The sequence below is a fragment of the Lytechinus pictus genome, unplaced genomic scaffold (genome assembly GCF_037042905.1).
Source record: "Lytechinus pictus isolate F3 Inbred unplaced genomic scaffold, Lp3.0 scaffold_19, whole genome shotgun sequence".
NCBI classification, from domain to species: Eukaryota; Metazoa; Echinodermata; class Echinoidea; order Temnopleuroida; family Toxopneustidae; genus Lytechinus; species Lytechinus pictus.
Window position 1 is genome coordinate 11905392 of NW_026974140.1, and position 17477 is coordinate 11922868.

General features: G+C 38.5%; 1 protein-coding gene across 1 annotated transcript; it reads right to left on the reverse strand.

Moving 5' to 3' along the window:
- Positions 1 to 2804: 2804 nt before the first annotated feature.
- Positions 2805 to 6369, reverse strand: LOC129259969 (5-hydroxytryptamine receptor-like). The gene is made up of 2 exons (XM_064114427.1): positions 6273 to 6369; positions 2805 to 5195 (listed from the first exon to the last, which is right to left on the reverse strand). Exon 2 carries the CDS (start codon positions 5180 to 5182, stop codon positions 3836 to 3838), a length of 1347 nt encoding a protein of 448 aa, XP_063970497.1. The 5' UTR covers positions 5183 to 5195; positions 6273 to 6369; the 3' UTR covers positions 2805 to 3835.
- Positions 6370 to 17477: the final 11108 nt, after the last annotated feature.

A 17477-nucleotide genomic window follows, 5' to 3' on the forward strand; every position in this document is an offset into this window, starting at 1 on the left:
TTTCGGCGCCGTGTTGTAAAGACAATGTTTCCTCAATAAATGGTAGGACCAAATATAATTATTGTGATCGTTGTGCTTTCCTTACTGTCGATGGTTGAGAGGACACGCAGGCAATCGGCATGAAAACAAGTCCGCACACCTTTTCAAGCCTAGCTATTCTTACATGCTCAAACCATGGAGCAAACTAGAGGATTTGCTCTCCAGAATGCTGATAGTATATGAGTGCGTCGTGGTCTAGGGGTTCTGACTATCGCCTTTGATACAGAGGGTCGTGGGTTCAAATTCCATGCACTGGGTAACTGAATAGCAGCGCTTTGTATCCTCAGGCAAAAAGCGCTCATATAAAACCAGCTATTATTATTATTATTATAATTATATTACAAAATGTGAGTTCGTGATGATAATACCAGCATGAAAACGATGGCAAATCATAAATCAAAGCAATGTCCAAGAGAAATAAAGGGAGAGGGAAAGAGATTAAGAGAAAAGGAGTGTGGTTGTGAGATCGAATCATTGCAATGAAAGGCAAGTTGTGTTAATATAACGTCAGATGCCATACCTTTTTATTTTGTATCAAATTTGTGCAATATTTCCAGTGCTATGTTTAATTTTTTTCTATTCACTGAACTTACTCAGCAGGTTCAAATAAAATGCGATCTTACCATTTGATAATGGAGAGTGGAAAAATCTCCATCCTTTTTTTCAAGGCATATAACAGTCTGCAACTATTGTAACAAAGACAGCAAAATCTGAGATAAGCCTTTCAAGACAGAACGCCTTTTAAAGTTAAATAAACCTTTCACATATAAAAAAAAATCATGATAATCATGATATACCTAGTTTTATAATTAAACGGACATGTTGGTGATTTTATTTTCTTAGAAAAGTATAGTGTGTATCAATAAAAAGTTTACACTTGTAAGTCATGAACATTGAATGATATACATGGGAATAATTTTTCACATTTTCATGGGTTTGAGTCTCATCTATTAAATGAAAGTACAAATTTTGGGAGAATGTTACACTTGAGTGAGCACTATTCATTTTAGTAAAGCTCGCAAAAATCGGTTTGCGCAGAAATGCTCATTTTCACACCGTGTCAAGCATGTCAAGGAAAAAAATGCGAAAACAAACTGAACGTGTGGTATATTTCATGTACATTTTTTTTTTTGCATTTTTAGCGAATTGAAATAAAACAGATACATTTAAATATTTTGTTAACAACTTTGCCACCAAAATTAATTTTTAAACCCTCGGTCAGCCCAAATTTACCTTTGTTGTGCCAGCTGGATCTGAGGACACAAACAACTGCCTGTAAACCAAAGTTTATTTCAAACTCCAGAATTATTTCACGAAGTTTTATCATTTAAATACTTGTTTCTCCACACTTTTCCCAAGCTTAATTGACAATGATTAACAAACCTAAAATCAAGCCTAAGCCATTTCGTGTGAATCAAAGCTAAAGCAGATACGAGAGCAGATATCATCACGATGGCCTCGGTGTGTGGGGAGGGGGCGCAATGGCACCCGAATGGCACTCTGTGAAGTGTTTTGGGCAAGGAAACAAGCTAAAAATGTAAAAGATATCTTCAAATCAATCTTCCTAGCTAAAGTTCATGTGTTCTTCCTGATTAACGTCTACTTTTATTCACATATCTATTTCCAAGTTCTGCGCAAATCATTTTTTCACGAACAATTCGAAAGTGGTGCTCACTCAAGCGGAAAGATTTTTTATATTATCATCTGCACCGATGTGTAAATGTGGAAAAAGCTTCAGGATATTATAAATATATGATTTTAAAGCATTATTTCAAAGTGAATTTTTTTTGATGTACGCATTGTAGAAGCGACCTCCATAGTTCCATGGTCAGTGTAATGTAACTCATAATCACAGATATTAATAGTTCCCACAATACTTGTGAATTTCTGTTAGGTTCCTCACTAGTCGAAAGCGAGTTTTCGTTCAGTGATGTCCGGAGTTTCAGCGTTGCAGGCGTATGACAAGCCCTTTTAACATATTTCCTATTTTTTATATAAAATATTAATGTTGAAAGGGCTTGCCATACAACCGCGGGTCTTAAAGGCCCTTTAACAAACTCGCTTATTAAGCATGCCCATTCCACGCCCAGGCACTTTCTTTAAGACCTGAATACTGTGGCGTACAGATTGGGGGGTGGCCTTGGGGGACTTTTGCCCCACCCACCCACCCACCCACCGCCCCCAAATAAAAATAAACCACGACCAAGAAAAAAAATAGAAAAGGAAAGAGAAAAGGGTAAAATATATTATTTTCTGAATATTATGTAAAAATCTATCACAAAATTTGATTTTTGTAATAAAAGTGTCGATTTGTTTGCTTGCTCTTAACTTTTGTTTATAAATTTTACGCCATGCACCATAGTCGCCTCAAAATTGCCGCCTGAAGACATCCAACATATCTGGCAACAGGTTCCAAATTTTTTTCTCCACAGTAGTAACACACGCGGTGCTGCACGGACGCAACCACTTTATGACAATGGACATAGGTACATCGGTGTAACTTTGAAATATAAAATATACCATAATGAAATATCAATCTAACTTTGGAAATTTGTAACCATTTGGTCGAGATATATCTTAGGAAGGTTCCATGACATTTGCTCCGGCGACAGTTGCTCTGCTGTAAATTCCAGACGTTAAAGGGAATTACCAACCCCAACCCTTGATATATTGCAACTCGATCTAACCCCAACCCTATATCTTAGACGTAATAAGCCCGGGGCAAATGTCGTGTCACCTATAGGGTACCATCATTTTTTTTTTTTGGGGGGGGAGCGACCCCAAGGCTACAAAGCGACGCACTTAAGCAACCGATCGGGTGTCTATAACGTTCGTTTCTCGAGATGACATCAGTCATGCTATACCACGACATAACCATGTTAACGAAATCGACGCAAACATGCAATTTGATCGGGTATGTCTTTAAGGACGTTCCACAGTTAAAGTGAAATCCATGTCATTTTCACCAAACTTTGCACATAGATACTTTAGAACCTTAATGTTCGAAATATGCAAAAATGAACATAGGTCCATGTGCTTGATTTTTTGCTATAGAGCTTCAAAGTTCAACCAAATTAATGTTCTTAAGAATTGCGCATTCAAAAGAATTTGGCATTTTTAGACCGCCCAAGATTACTACAATGAGTTTAAACCTCTATTACTCAGTCAAAATACATGAAAAAGTCATCAAATTTCGCAAGTGAGTTGATAATTGTATCGTCAGAATGGAGAATTAATTTATAGTGCTATTTGTTTGCAATTTTAAGTCTAACAGCAATGTGAATTCTTAAAAATGGCGTAAAAGATAACAAAATCCCAATCTAAAAAAATGTGAAATTTCAGTAACAAACTACAAAAGTACAATAAATGCTGCACTTTATTCAAAATCCATGTCATTTTTACCAAAATTTGCAGAGTTGTAGAAAAGGGTATACCTAAGAGGTACAAACATTAAAAAATAGGGGTTCATGTGCTTGTTTTTAAACTATCAGCAATTTTATTAGAGCAAATGTGCTTTTCAAACACCAAAAATGCGCCGAATGCTTTGTATCTATGTAAAGAAAAAATCAAAACCACTTTACCATTTATTCAAACTCGGGATAATATTCGTGATTCTTGGCAGTACTGCAGAGTAAAGTATTTTGAAATTGTAAAGAATTTTTTTTAATGGTCCATGGAATAATTCCATGTTTTAGCTTCATGAAATAACGCATCGGATCTGCAGTTAAAGTGCAGAAGATAAGAAAAATCAGCTCATACCCGCAGCTAGTTAATCACCTGTTCATCCATTGTGACGTCAGCGCGCAGAGTGTAAACTATGCGCAGAACATAATGCGCACAAACATAACTGTGGAACGTCCTTAAGGCGACAACGAATGATAGCCAGCATTACCTTGCGGAACTCTGGCATTGTTCTGGCGTAAATCAAAGGGTTGACGCAACTATTAAGTGTCAGCATCAAACCGGTCCAAGGGACACCAGGATCGCTTGGAGGAACAACAACGCTTACACCGAACGGGAGGAGGCAAATGAAGAAGGCTAAAACAACAATGGCAAGTCTTTTCGTTACCGTGACATTGATCTTGTTCAGTTGTGGCTGTATCTTGTTTTCATGTGCTTTTCGCTTAAAGAGTCGTCGATGCTTCTGATTGATTTTCGGTTCTTCAGGAGACCGCTTTGAAAGAACTCCAGGAATTTCAGGAGATGACTTATTTTGAAAATTGTCTACGTTGGCTGTAGCTATGTCACCCTCAGTTGATTCATCCAGGCCTTTCTCTGTTGATTGTGATATGTCCGTGTTCAATGTCGAACAGCTTTGTTTGGTTGCATTGCAGGATGAGAGGTTGCTCTGTGCAGCCGAGGAAACTTCTGATGAGCTTATTTCTATTTGAACATTCTGAGACCCGGGTATGCCTGCATTTTTGAGCTGGTCCATCTTTTTACTTTGTTTGGTAACGAAGAGATAGATCCGAATGTAAACCACAACTATGGCAAAGAATACAGGAATAATTAAACCCGCCCCTGCTATCAGGCTATATAGGTCCGAGTTAGGAAGTGTTGTATCCTGTGAGCATGCTTTATAGTTGTAAGAATATCCCAGTCGACCCAACCCTGCAAAGTGAGGCACCAGGACCAAGAGAGCAGGGTAAACCCAAGCACTGAGTACCATCAAGCAGATGTTTCGAGTTGTGTAGAGTTTCTGGAAGTTTCCCCTTAACTTAGTCAGCATGTACCAGCGATTATAGGCAATGAGAAACAACGTCATGACACTAGCTCCTAGACATATCAGAATCACCGCAGAATTGACGGCACAGATCCAACCAGGAAGAGGCCAACCGTCACGGCTTAGCATGGCGACAACATTAAAAGGTAAAGAGAGGCATGTTAGAAGGTCTGAGCAGCCCAGGTTGACGACGAACCAGTTGGTGGATGAACGGAGTTTACGTGAAAGAATGACGGCAGTGATGACAAGAGTGTTGCCGATGGATCCAACCAAAAAGACGATACAAAGGATGGTGGCTATAGCAATGCGCTGGTTGTAATCTTCAAATACGAATAGGTCTGAATCCCTACTCCCGTTCATGACTTGTGACTCGGTTTGGGTTGTTAAATTGCTACCTTCATTTAGTATGTCCTCATCCATCTTGTTTGGTATTCTTTAAAACAATGAGAGAAGTGCTTTATTCAAACATCTTCAACTCAGCATCTTTGTTACATTTGCAGTGGTAGTTGATTTGTATTTAATATCAATATTTAATAATATTGAAATTCATTTAGCAATAATGTTTCGTAGTGCTATAACAAAAAATCATGATATAAGAATAATCAATACTCAACAAAATTGTAAGTTTTTAAGCATTAGAATAACAGACACTAGCGTACCTACGGGGGGGGGGGGGGCAGGGGGGCACTCTGCCCCCCCCCCTGAAGAGCCACAACCCATACAAAATTCATATCACTGCCCCCCCCTGACGAGCTTGAAAGACCTTTTATGCCCCCCCCCCCTGGCGAGCTTGAAGACCTTTTTTTTTTTTTTTTTTTTTTTGCTTGTCATTTTTTTTTCTGGAGCAATAACCTTCATTTTTTATTGAAGACCTTTTTTTTTTTTTTTTTTTTTTGCTTGTCAATTATTTTGGCGGTCGATTTTGCCCCCCCTGTGGAAAATCCTAGGTACGCCACTGATAACAGAGCTATGATTGGTATGACATTCACATAAACACTGTTAGTCATTCTCAATATTAAATTAAAAATGAAAGAATTTGACATCATTTGGTCTTCGTTATTAGTTTGATACGAGTATCTATGATCATGCAATTTTACCCCATTGCCATAACTTCCAAGCTTCTTTTGATGGCTGTATTGATTCTACCCCATTTTATTATAATGGAGGTTTATAGTAGACAAAATTCAATGTCCTTCAAACTTGAGATATTTTTTTTATTCTATTCTTTTATTTACTACATTCAGAGTAAAATCACAACAAGCATTCAACATAACGAGAGACGTGATAAAATGAACGCATGCAAACTGGGAAATAATTTTACTAGATTTAGTTTGACGTAAATTACTCTTGATCGATCTCTACTTCTTTCGGCAGCCAGTACAGGGTACTTTTCATTAAACAAGTTACAACTTTTAAAAACTACTGAAATCCTGGTAATGGATTAATTAAATAAAACGGCTTTCAGTTCTCCTTTATGAAGGTTCAAATGATTTTTACCCTGGGTACTTACATGATAATTAGCAGCTGGTAAACTCCTGTTTAAGATCTTTTAATAGTGGAAGGGATACAGAAGCACTTCCTGTACTTGTTGCTAGTTCCTCTTTTTTGCATTATCAATCATGACTTGCACTACATGTACTTCTACGTGCCGATACGGTCAAGAGAGAATAAGAAAGGAAAATATGTATATTTCCGCGACAAACACAGAAAGGGAAAACCCATTGCATGACGCTCTATACAGTGCGTCCCACAAAAAACGAAACCGAGATTTATCGATGATTTATCATATCTTAATCACAAATACAATAAACAAATGACCTACAATTGTAAAGCTTAGAATCTCCTCTTTCATCTGAAATTACTTAGATTATTTCTCATTCACGCATAAGTGAGCAAAAACAATTTGAAGAGGGGATACCAAAAAGTCATTTGGCGGGCTGTATCTGGGTTTCAAAGAGAAAACCACATTTTTAAAAAGTTCAATATCTGCTCTTTAATTTGATACCTTAATTACATAAAATGGTCAAGAAATAAAGTTCTGGTCATTTGAAATAAGGCTTGAATTTCAATAATTTCGTAAAATGAAGAGGATCTTCAGGCTAGCGTTCAAACTCACTTGACACTCCGTTTTGTTGACGATCAGCCATGCATTAAGTCTTTTGTTAACCATGCGATAGCTTCTGTGGGAAACCGGTGAAAACATGTTTATTTAATGAAATTATGGAAATACAAGCATTGTTTCGAGGGAACATAACTTTTTTACTTCTTGACCACTTTTTATGATTAAGGTATCAAATAAAAGAGCAGATATTGAACTTTTTAGGCATGTGATTTTCTTTTTGAAATTCGGATACCCCCGCCAAATGAGTTTTTAATATCCTTTCTTCAGATTGTTTTTGCTCACTCATGCGTGAATGAGGAATAATCTAGGTAATATCAGATGAAAGAAGAGATTCTAAGCTTTACATTGGTAGGTCATTTGTCTATTGTATTTGTGATTAAGTTACCCAGGTAACAATACAGCGTTGGACCAACGTTGGATCAACGTTGGAAATTTTTTCCCAACGTTGCCTCAACGTTGGCAGGCCAACGTTGCATCATCGATAGAAGTGCACGCGCATACATCGTCAGACCAACAACATTTCCAACGTCAGTTCAACGTTGTCCAGCAACAATGTTTCAACGTTGTCTGGCAACGTTGATCCAATGTTGGCTAAATAGTCAAATACAACATTGCTACAACGTTGGTAAGCAACGTTGCATCATCGATAGAAGTGCACGTCCATACATCGTCAGACCAACAACATTTCCAACGTCAGTTCAACGTTGTCCACCATCAATGCTCCAACGTTGGTATAATGTCGGCTGAGTCATCAATAACAGCATTGCTGCAACGTTGATGGGCAACGTTGAAGCAGCGATGGACGTGCACTTGCATACATCGTCAGTCCAACTATGTTTACAACGTTGGTTCAACGCTGTCCAGCAACAATGCTCCAACGTTGTCTGGCAACATTGCTCCAACATTGTTACAACGTTGTCACAACGTTGCTTCAACATTGCTCCAACGTTATTCCAACGTATGGCAGTAATTAACAAAACATTAATTGGTTTCAAGGTGAAGTCCACCATTACAACTCTTCACTCTAATCTTTATCATCATGTCTTATCCTATCCTAAAATCCTACATCCTAATCCTATATTCTATTCCTATCATCCTACACCTATCCACTGTATCCTGTCATTGACTCCTATATATAGAGCAACTTTGCTATACTTGGCAGAATACAGTTAATATCATTTTCCACACTTAACCTTGAATATTTCACTTAGAATAATATGTTTTGATTATAAATGATATGGTAATGGAGCCACATACTTTTCTGAAACTTTTCATGGTGGAAATATTGAATAAACATAAATACTCTAATTATTATAGCAATATTACCTAAAATTTTGGTCATTTACTGATGTAATGAATATTCATGAGTGCATAATCATTGTCCAGATGAGGCAGGTTTGGCAGCGTTGGTCCAATGTTGGTCCAACGTTGGGTGACGTTGATCCAACGTTGGTATAATGTTGGTCCAATGTTGATGGAAAGTTGATTCAACTTTAGTCCAATGTTAGCGTAAACGTTGATTCAATGTTTGTCTAATATCGGTTAAATGTTGTTGTAACGTTGATTCTTTGTTGGTCTAATTTTAAACAAATCCAACGATGCACCATCTCCATCAAACAGTTTTCAACACTGTGCCATCATCATCTGTAACCTGTTCATGATTCTATCAAAAAACATTACAACTATTATTACAGCTATTTATTTCTTTTCATTCTTTCTGTTACAAGTCTCTTCACATAATTAAGAGGAATCAAGAGAATTACGTGTGATATTTATTTATCACAAAAACTCACATGTGTAATTGCAGTCTCTCAGTATTTACAAAATCTAAAAGGGAGGTCGCGTAACTTGGCCTCACTCAGAGTAACGTAACTACTGCCTACTGTAACTAAAGAGTGCCTCTTTTTTATTAAGATAGAAGTCAACTGATATCTCAATATGCATGGCCATGGCCCAGTCTCGCTCGTACCATAACTATTAAATGATATTTCAGCGTCAAGTGTAGCATGCCTCGATCACATAGCAACTACAGGTTTGACTGCAGTTGGAAAACACTCGGTCCAGGCTAGGCCAGGCAGGACCGACCAGGTCAATTCAAGGCAGCGTATAATAAATAAGGCAGGAATGCCAGGTAGCAAGTCATTGGGTGATTTCAAGTATGGTGTACGGTGTTGAGAGCGTGAAAGGGCTGCTGAACTGAGCTCCAACACCAAGCGTTATATTATTTTTCATTGAAATGTATTAAAACTCTAATGATTTGCTCTCATCTTAAATGTAAAAGATAATTTTACGGAGATGGTTCGTCGTGTTCGCCCCCTGTTCGTGAGCTACAGTTCATCAACGCCAACACTGAACTTTAAATCACGATTCTCCCAATCCCTGGGGGCCGGTGTTGCTGAATGGGGAAATTGCTTGTAGATCATCAACACCATGCAGCCACAGTGCAGTGTTGGGTTCAGCAGATGACAATCAACACCAGCCTTCAACACAAACTGCCGGAAATACACCATATTTTCCAAGGTCAATCTCAACACCAGCCTGATTCAAGTACGGTGTTGTCACAACTCCAACACCAGATTTCAACACTGTACTTGAAATTATTGAAATCACCCAATGACTGTTGCCTTGCCCTTGGTATCGCATACTCGTTCCCACTCACACGTATTGCGAGGTTAGTATTATATTAGTCACTCACACAAGCTAATTACGAGGTTAGTTAGTATGTTATACTGTGCAGTGACTGGTGTTAAGTACTACTTTACTACTACTTACACGAATATAGTAGCGTCGGACTGTACGCGCACAGAAGCTGACTCCGGGATCTTTCGGAGGGGATCAATGGTTGCAGTTACCGATTATCTGCAAGTGCAAAGAAAATTCCACTGTAGATTGTAGGTCCTAAATATGCAGCTTATAAGTACTATTCCAGATCACTAGATATTCTGGAATTCAATTGTCTATATCCACTATCCAGTCCAAATTCTACCAGATTCTTCAAGTTCAAAATTGAAGGAAGCAGACTACACAGACATGACAGAAGGAGTCCGACGTCGAGACTAATTCTGCGCATCAGAATAGTATGGTATTTTTAAATAGGCACATTTGATGCTTGTATTTCCTTCTTCAATTTCTTCTAGTTATGTGATGGTATAGGCCTATGAATTATCTCGTACTTACTGTGAAAGGCCGAGCCAGCTGCAAAGGACGAGGGCGTTTCTGGAAATTCTGGTCTTGAACTACATTTTTTTTCTTGTTTTTCTCCTTTATTTTCTATATTAATCGACACATTTGCATCCCCCGGTGCATGCAGCCTCTCTATTCTACCCCATCTTTATTTTTGTTTTCCCCTTAGACTTAGTTTTAGTTCCTCTTTCCCTTCCCATTATTTTCCTTCTCTCTCGATTTCTTTTCCCCTTATTGCTGGGGGATACCAAGGGTGACATGGATAGACAAGCAAACTTACTTGATCGACCCCCCCCCCCTTGGCCCCATTAATAATTATGCGAGTAGTCGTCTGTATATCATTATCAATTCTCCAATGAACCAGTTTCTAACGTTCTCAACACTGTGTATATTATGCCGGGATATTATGTTGACTGTCAAACAAATATCCAACAAACTATAGTTTCCAACATTGTGTCAATGTTAACTGTCAACAACTCTCCAATAAACTATTCCAATTACGCTGTCCACGTTGTGCCATTGTCCGTTGTTCAACAACTCTCCGTCAAACTAGTTTCCACTCCTTTGTCAACGTTGTGCCATTGTCGACTGTCCAACAAATCTCCAAGAAAATAGTTTCCAACGTTGTTCCTTTGTCGGTTGTTCAGCAACTCTCCATCGAACCAGTTTCCGACGTAGTCAACGCTGTGCCTTTGTTGGCTGTTCAACACCTATCCAATCAAACACGCGTTTCCAACGTTGTGACGTTGTTGGCTGTCCAGCAAATCTCCAACACACTAGTTTCCAATGTTGTGCCATTGTCTGTTGTTCAACAACTTTCCAACGTTGCCAACGTTGTGTCATCGTCGACTATCCTACTGATCTCCAATCTACCAGTTTCCAACGTTGTGCCAGTGTCAGTTGTTCAACAACCTCCCATCTAACTAGTTTCCAGCTTTATCAACGTTGTGTCATTGTATATTGTACAACGCCTACTTAGCTTGCATGTTGTACGCGAGCAAATTGGAGGCTGAATGTCAAACATTCGTACCGTTGCACAAAAGACGTACCATCCAAAATGTACCGTCCAAAATGTACCGTTGCACGGCTTAGCGGGAGGTGACGTCACAATACGATTCAATTCATTGCGCTCAGTAAAAATGCAGGTGCATTACGCGTATAGCCTGCTGGCTAAATGCGCAATGCTGCCCGAGGTGTTCGCTTGTGGGATTTTGCTTTTCGCTTTCCATATTTTTGCTCCCTTTTCATAGATTACTGCAGGAAAAACTCTTTGTTTTTACATATTTTCGCTAACTTCCGAGGCGTTGTACAACACAAATAGCGAATATTCTTATTCGTGCAATGGTGCGAGATTTCGCATTCGGTGAAAGAAAGAAACACTCTATTCAACTCGGCTAACGCCTCGTTGAATAGAGCATCTTTTTTTCACCTCATGCGAAATCTCGCACCATCGCACTCATGCCTATTCGCTATTTGTATACTATCTAACTAATCTCCAATCTACCAGTTTCCAACGTTGTGCCATCGTCGACTATCCAACAAATCTCCATCGAACTAGTTTCTAGCTTTGACAACGTTGTGCCATAGTTGGTTGTTCAACAACTTTCCATCGAACTAGTTTCCAACGTTGCCAACCTTGTGTCATCGTCGACTATCCAACTAATCTCCAACCTACTAGTTTCCATCGTTGTGCAATTGTCGACTGTCCAACAACTCTCCAACTAACAAGTTTCCAACGTTGCCAACGTCGTGTCATTGTTGATTGTTCAACAACTTTCCAGCGAACTAGTTTCCAACGTTGCCAACGTTGTGCCTTTGCTGGCTGTCAACAACTATCCAATCAAACGTGTCTCCAACGTTGTGACATTGTCGACTGTCCAACAACTCTCCAACTTACTAGTCTCCAACGTTGTGGCATTGTCGACCGTCCAACAAATCTCCAACAAACTAGTTTCCAACTTTGTCAACGTTGTGCCATTGTCGGTTGTTCAACAACTTTCCAGCGAACTAGTTTCCAACGTTGCCAACGTTGTGCCTTTGCTGGCTGTTCAACAACTATCCAATCAAACGTGTTTCCAACGTTGTGACATTGTCGACTGTCCAACAACTCTCCAACTAACAAGTTTCCAACGTTGCCAACGTCGTGTCATTGTTGATTGTCCATCATCTTTCCATCAAACTAGTTTCCAACGTCGATTCAACGTTAATCCATCAAGTTATTCCAACGTCCAACGACTTTCAAGTTTCCAACGTGGAGCCAACGTTGGCTTGTTACCTGGGTATGATAAATCATCGCTTAATCTCGGTTTCTTTTTTCTGGGACGCACTGTAGTAGTAGTCAAAAGGCAAACAAATGATTTATTGAGCCGATCGACAAAGTATGAATAATAATCTTTGTATGTTGATACTCTCCCGTGTTGACAAAGTTTCTTATAAACGTATATACAGTGGCGTATCTAGGGGTTGCAAGAGGCACGTGCCCCGAGCGTCACTTTCAGGGGGCGCAAAAAGGGGGGAAAGGGCGCAAATAAAGACAAGGTAAACAAAAAATGAATAGAAAAGGCAAATGAATAAAGGCACAGAAAAGGAATACCACCGAAGGTGATTAATGCCCCCGTCATATCCTATTACCATGGTAATGCACTTTCCAACTCAATTAGACAATGAATCTGGCACGTCTTTACTCGTGCATACTTATTCTCTTCAAGAATTCCAACAAAAAGTTCTTAAAATATTCCATTTTCAAATGCAAATATCATAACTTTTCATCTCGAGCTGCAAGTTTGCATTTTGATACATTACACTTCATTAATTCTTACACACAGTTCTGAAATGTATATTTTTCTGGTTTGATTTTCAAAGCTTTTTACTGATTTGATAAAGGAAATACAAATCCTCTTCATTGATTTTTACAAGCAATCATTGAGATGTCCCCTTTTCGGTAAGGATATAAACAAAAATCAGCTCGCGCTTCGCGCTCGCATTACGCAGATGAGATATATACGTATGATGAATTCCTACAAAGTCCTTAAAATTTTCTCCTTTCAGGTAAGTCTATCACAAATTTCAGCTCATCCCTCGTGCTTGCATTATTTGATTAGTTATAGATACGCATCGTGTTAATGATTACAAAAAGTGCTTAGAAAATTACGTCCTAAAAACATAACAATGACCCCCCCCAAAAAAAAAAAATGCTCGTGCTCCTATCTCTATGAATTCCTAAAAAGAATCTCTTTTAAATTGTTCCTTTTCAGGTCTGACTCTCAAACTCTCAATAATTTTCTGCTCGCGTTTTGCACTCGCATTATATATATATATATATATATGAGGGTATGTGTGTGTGTGTGTGTGTGCGCGGGTGTGTGTGTAATACACTTTGGAAGGGGCGCGATTTCAACACTCGCCCCAGGCGCCATTTTAGCACTAGGCCTAGGCGCCGTTTGTTCTTGATACGCCACTGGGTATATACACCCTCGCATTAATATATAGAGTGGGAAACGTTCATAATCATATAGAAGTTATAATTATATGAAATATGAATCGTGTTAAAAACTTGATTCAACTGCTCAGACAGAGCAGACAAACATAAGAAATATCTGCATAGCATATCAGAATGGGTGAGTTGTTTGCTAGAATGTTCTGCTATTTAATTCTTTCTAGTTCCTCTTTTGCAACGGTTGCATGATGTCTATCGACACAGACTGAGAGAAGAAAGCAAATCTCTTTAAATAATTTTCGATGACAACTTTTGACAACTGGCTGAGGTATGAAACCAACGTCGTATAATGATATTAATGATAATAGTAATAATAATAATAATGATAATAATAACAATAATAGTAATAATAGCAATAATAATAATGAAGAAGAAAGCAAATCTCTTCAAATAATTTTCGATGACAACTTTTTACAACTGAGGTATGAAACCAACGTCGTATAATGATATTAATTATGATAATAATAATGATAATAACTATAATAAAAATGAGAACGGGTCTGAATCTAGCTGCATGTACAGACAATCATGGTGTTGTTAGGGGTGATGATATTGGGTATAACAGTGAAAAAGGTTGGGGAGACTGCACAGTAATATCGACCTCTAAATGGAGGCTCAGTTCCTTGTATGTGAGGGAGAGTAGAGAGTTTAAATATAAGCATATAATTATCATGATTATAGGGCCCTTATTAGCAACGTTCAATTGCATACATAGTATCTTTTCATAGGGCATATTTTTATTCACATATATAACTTTCTAAAATGTTTTAGTTCGTCCAGAATGTTATCATGGGAATGCGTCTCCTGATTGCATTATTAGCAGTATGAATTATTTTCATTCAGGCAAATATGTTATTATAAGTGAAACAAAATAAAAGTAGGCCCACCTGCATAAAATATATACAAACTGAGGAGTGTATAGTGTAAAAGGTTTATATTTAGGCTTTATTGAACAATGAATTGACAGTATATCTTTAATGCTTTATTTCTATATAATACAGTACATGTATGTTGGATAAATCGGTCGATATTCTATTCGATAATTTGATATTGCCCACAAATTATAGTGCATGAAGTCTGGGGAGTCTAAGGGTATAAGAAGATATAAAACATATTTAATTTTTTCATATGCAATCTTCAGAACTACTACAGTATGTGTACGTTCCGGTTCCCAGACTGCATGGTTTTTGCAGAAAAGTTGACGAGGATCGATCGATTTCGAATCAAGAGAAATGCACAATAGTCATCTTTTCCTCAAGAAATTTGAGGTGTAAATTCTGTGTCTTTATGAATTCATTTCTGCCATTTTAAGAGATGAACATTCGTACTTCAAATTTCCATGGTTAACATAATTGAATTTATTAAAGAAAAATGTAGTCAAAATTAATGACCACTATGATTTAACACGAAAAAGCACGAGCAAGGAAACACTCGGCATGGTAGAAATGTCACCGCATGGTCATAACATGATATCTAGGACTATATTATCAGGACTTGAAACATAATTTGCTCTCCGAAACCATCCTGCCGTTTTATACATTTTGTTTTGCTAATAGAACATTATGGTGAAACCATATTTTTCTAACCCCAATAAAGGGTACCTATACACGTTTGATGTAAATGGTGTACGCCTAATCCTCAAGGTTCATGCCCATCTGCCGGACCATGATAAAAAGATAGAAACTGTACATCCAGCAGTGGACAAACCAAGCCTTCTCAGATCTGGCATCCGTCAGCTTCATCCTCATTAAAGTCAGATGTTCATATGATGTTCGTCATTAGTTATCTGTGGAGGAGCGTCGTTTTAAAAAGGAACCAATGAAGATGAAACTAGAAAACACTCCAAAACTAATCAAGAGAACAACCCCAGTCGCAATGAATATAGTTTTGAAAGATCCGATGCGCTCAAAGAAATGACCTAATAAGAAAAGTTGAAAACCAAATTCATTAGCAATAAGAATTTGCAAAAAAAGTTTACGTTTACATATCCACCGATTATTGTTAAATGTAAATATGCATTGTTTGCAATATATGTGTATGATCATGATGATCCGGCCATCTAATTTGATAAATAATAGTGTTTTAGAGTTTGAGAACATCTTATAACCCAAAATCTATTTGTCAACAGATTGTATTTGGGATAGACTTGATAACCTTAATTTAGAAAAAAAAAATATATGACTGTATTCACCATGATCACAATTTCACGTTCATATTGCAGAATTTAAAGTCTCTGAAGACCCCTAACAAGTAAAGACACATGCCCTTCCCTTTTAAAGAGCCTTTCTTTGAAACATCCAGTTTGTCATGTCACCAGACCAGAGTTTCATTGAAACTATCCCATTGCAATTTTCAATAAATTCAACATAAGTTAAACCTTAAAATGATTCATAGTTCGTCACTCAATATTTTGGTATTTATCATTTCATGATCTGCACAAATTTCGAAAAAAAAAACTCTTGGCAGGTCGAACCGCCTTGATCTCTAAAGTGCCTAGCTAGGCTTTTAATACTCTCTTACAAAATGGTCTTGAACGGTCTAGATTTTGTCCAGTAAACATTTTAAAATTAATTTCGCAGTAGCCTTATTGGTCTTTTAATCCGGGGCACCAGAGAGGTATAGTCTTGCACCCACACGATTCTATAGAAGAAAAACAAAAAAGGGAAAACAGACCCCCCCCCAAAAAAAAAAGGAAGAAAAGTATACAGAAGGAATTTGCAGGACTTCCTTCTAATATGCTGATGATGCAGAAGGGAGGTCTGAGTCTTGTCACTCTTTAATACCCGGAGGCAATATAGATTGAAAAAGGATGACCCACACCCTCTCCCATCAAAATAGCAAGGTGCCACCCTGACTTTTAATGACCAATTCCCGATCTTCAAGACCTTTAAATGTACAAGAAATTTAATATAAAGTATCACATGAGTTTTTACGGTAGTTTTTTTTTCAGAGACACTACAATTCTTCTTTTTTTCACAGACACTACAATTCTCCTGGTCTCGGAGACTGATATGTGATATCTTGTTTTTACCGCATTCTTTTAAGTATACCCGCTCTGTAGAATGAATGCACTTATTACCTGCTAGTGTTGCAGATAGAAGAAGTATTACTCCACTCGTCATGAAAGTGGTGGCCAAGGCAAGGGGAAAATGTTCCTTCTTTACTTTCATAGCTAAAGAAGCATAGATTAAGGAAGAGGTTGAACCCGGGGGGGGGGGGGGGCACTCAGTATATAATGCATAGTGGGTATGTGCCGCGGAGGGGACCCCCATTTTTACACTCGAATTTCCGTTCCGAGGCATAGCATTTTTGTCTTATTGAGAAAAAGAACAAAGAAAGCCGCTCCAGAGCATAGCATTTTCTTCGAAAAAAGAAGAAAAAAATCCGCTCCAGGGCTTCGCATATTTTCCGTTACGCCGTTCCGGTCGCAATTTTGGTGAAAAGCGGCCGCAGCTCGCTGTCCGACCATCGCCTCTGCGCTAGCGCGCCCGTCAGTCGTGCCGCCGGGCTAGCTGCAAGTACGTTCCATAGGGATGCATACGCACTCGCACGCAGGCGACCCGTTCCAAGGACCCCCGTTTTCACAAACATTTGTAGTTCCGAAGCCCGTTCCGAGGACCCTCCTTTTTACAATGAGCCCGCTCCAAGGCCCCCGTTTTTTGTCTCGCCCGCGGCACACCCCTACCACTTTTTTGGTCGAGTGCCCCCCCCCCCCCGGGAGGTTGAACCATAAATGCCGAATCCTACGAAAAGTGAACAGAGAAGAAGGTGAACCATCGATGCGCTAATAGGATGTGCGAACAGTGCCATAGATGATACTACTGTGTAGACTGAGAAAGCGTGAGGTGCTAGGTGAGGATGTTTGTACAGGATTCTTAAGAGTACCAGTCGACTGATGATACCACCCAAAGAAC

Bases quoted from the DNA above. Each gene is read 5' to 3' on its own strand.
- LOC129259969 (XM_064114427.1), bottom strand. From the start codon at position 5,182: ATGGATGAGGACATACTAAATGAAGGTAGCAATTTAACAACCCAAACC.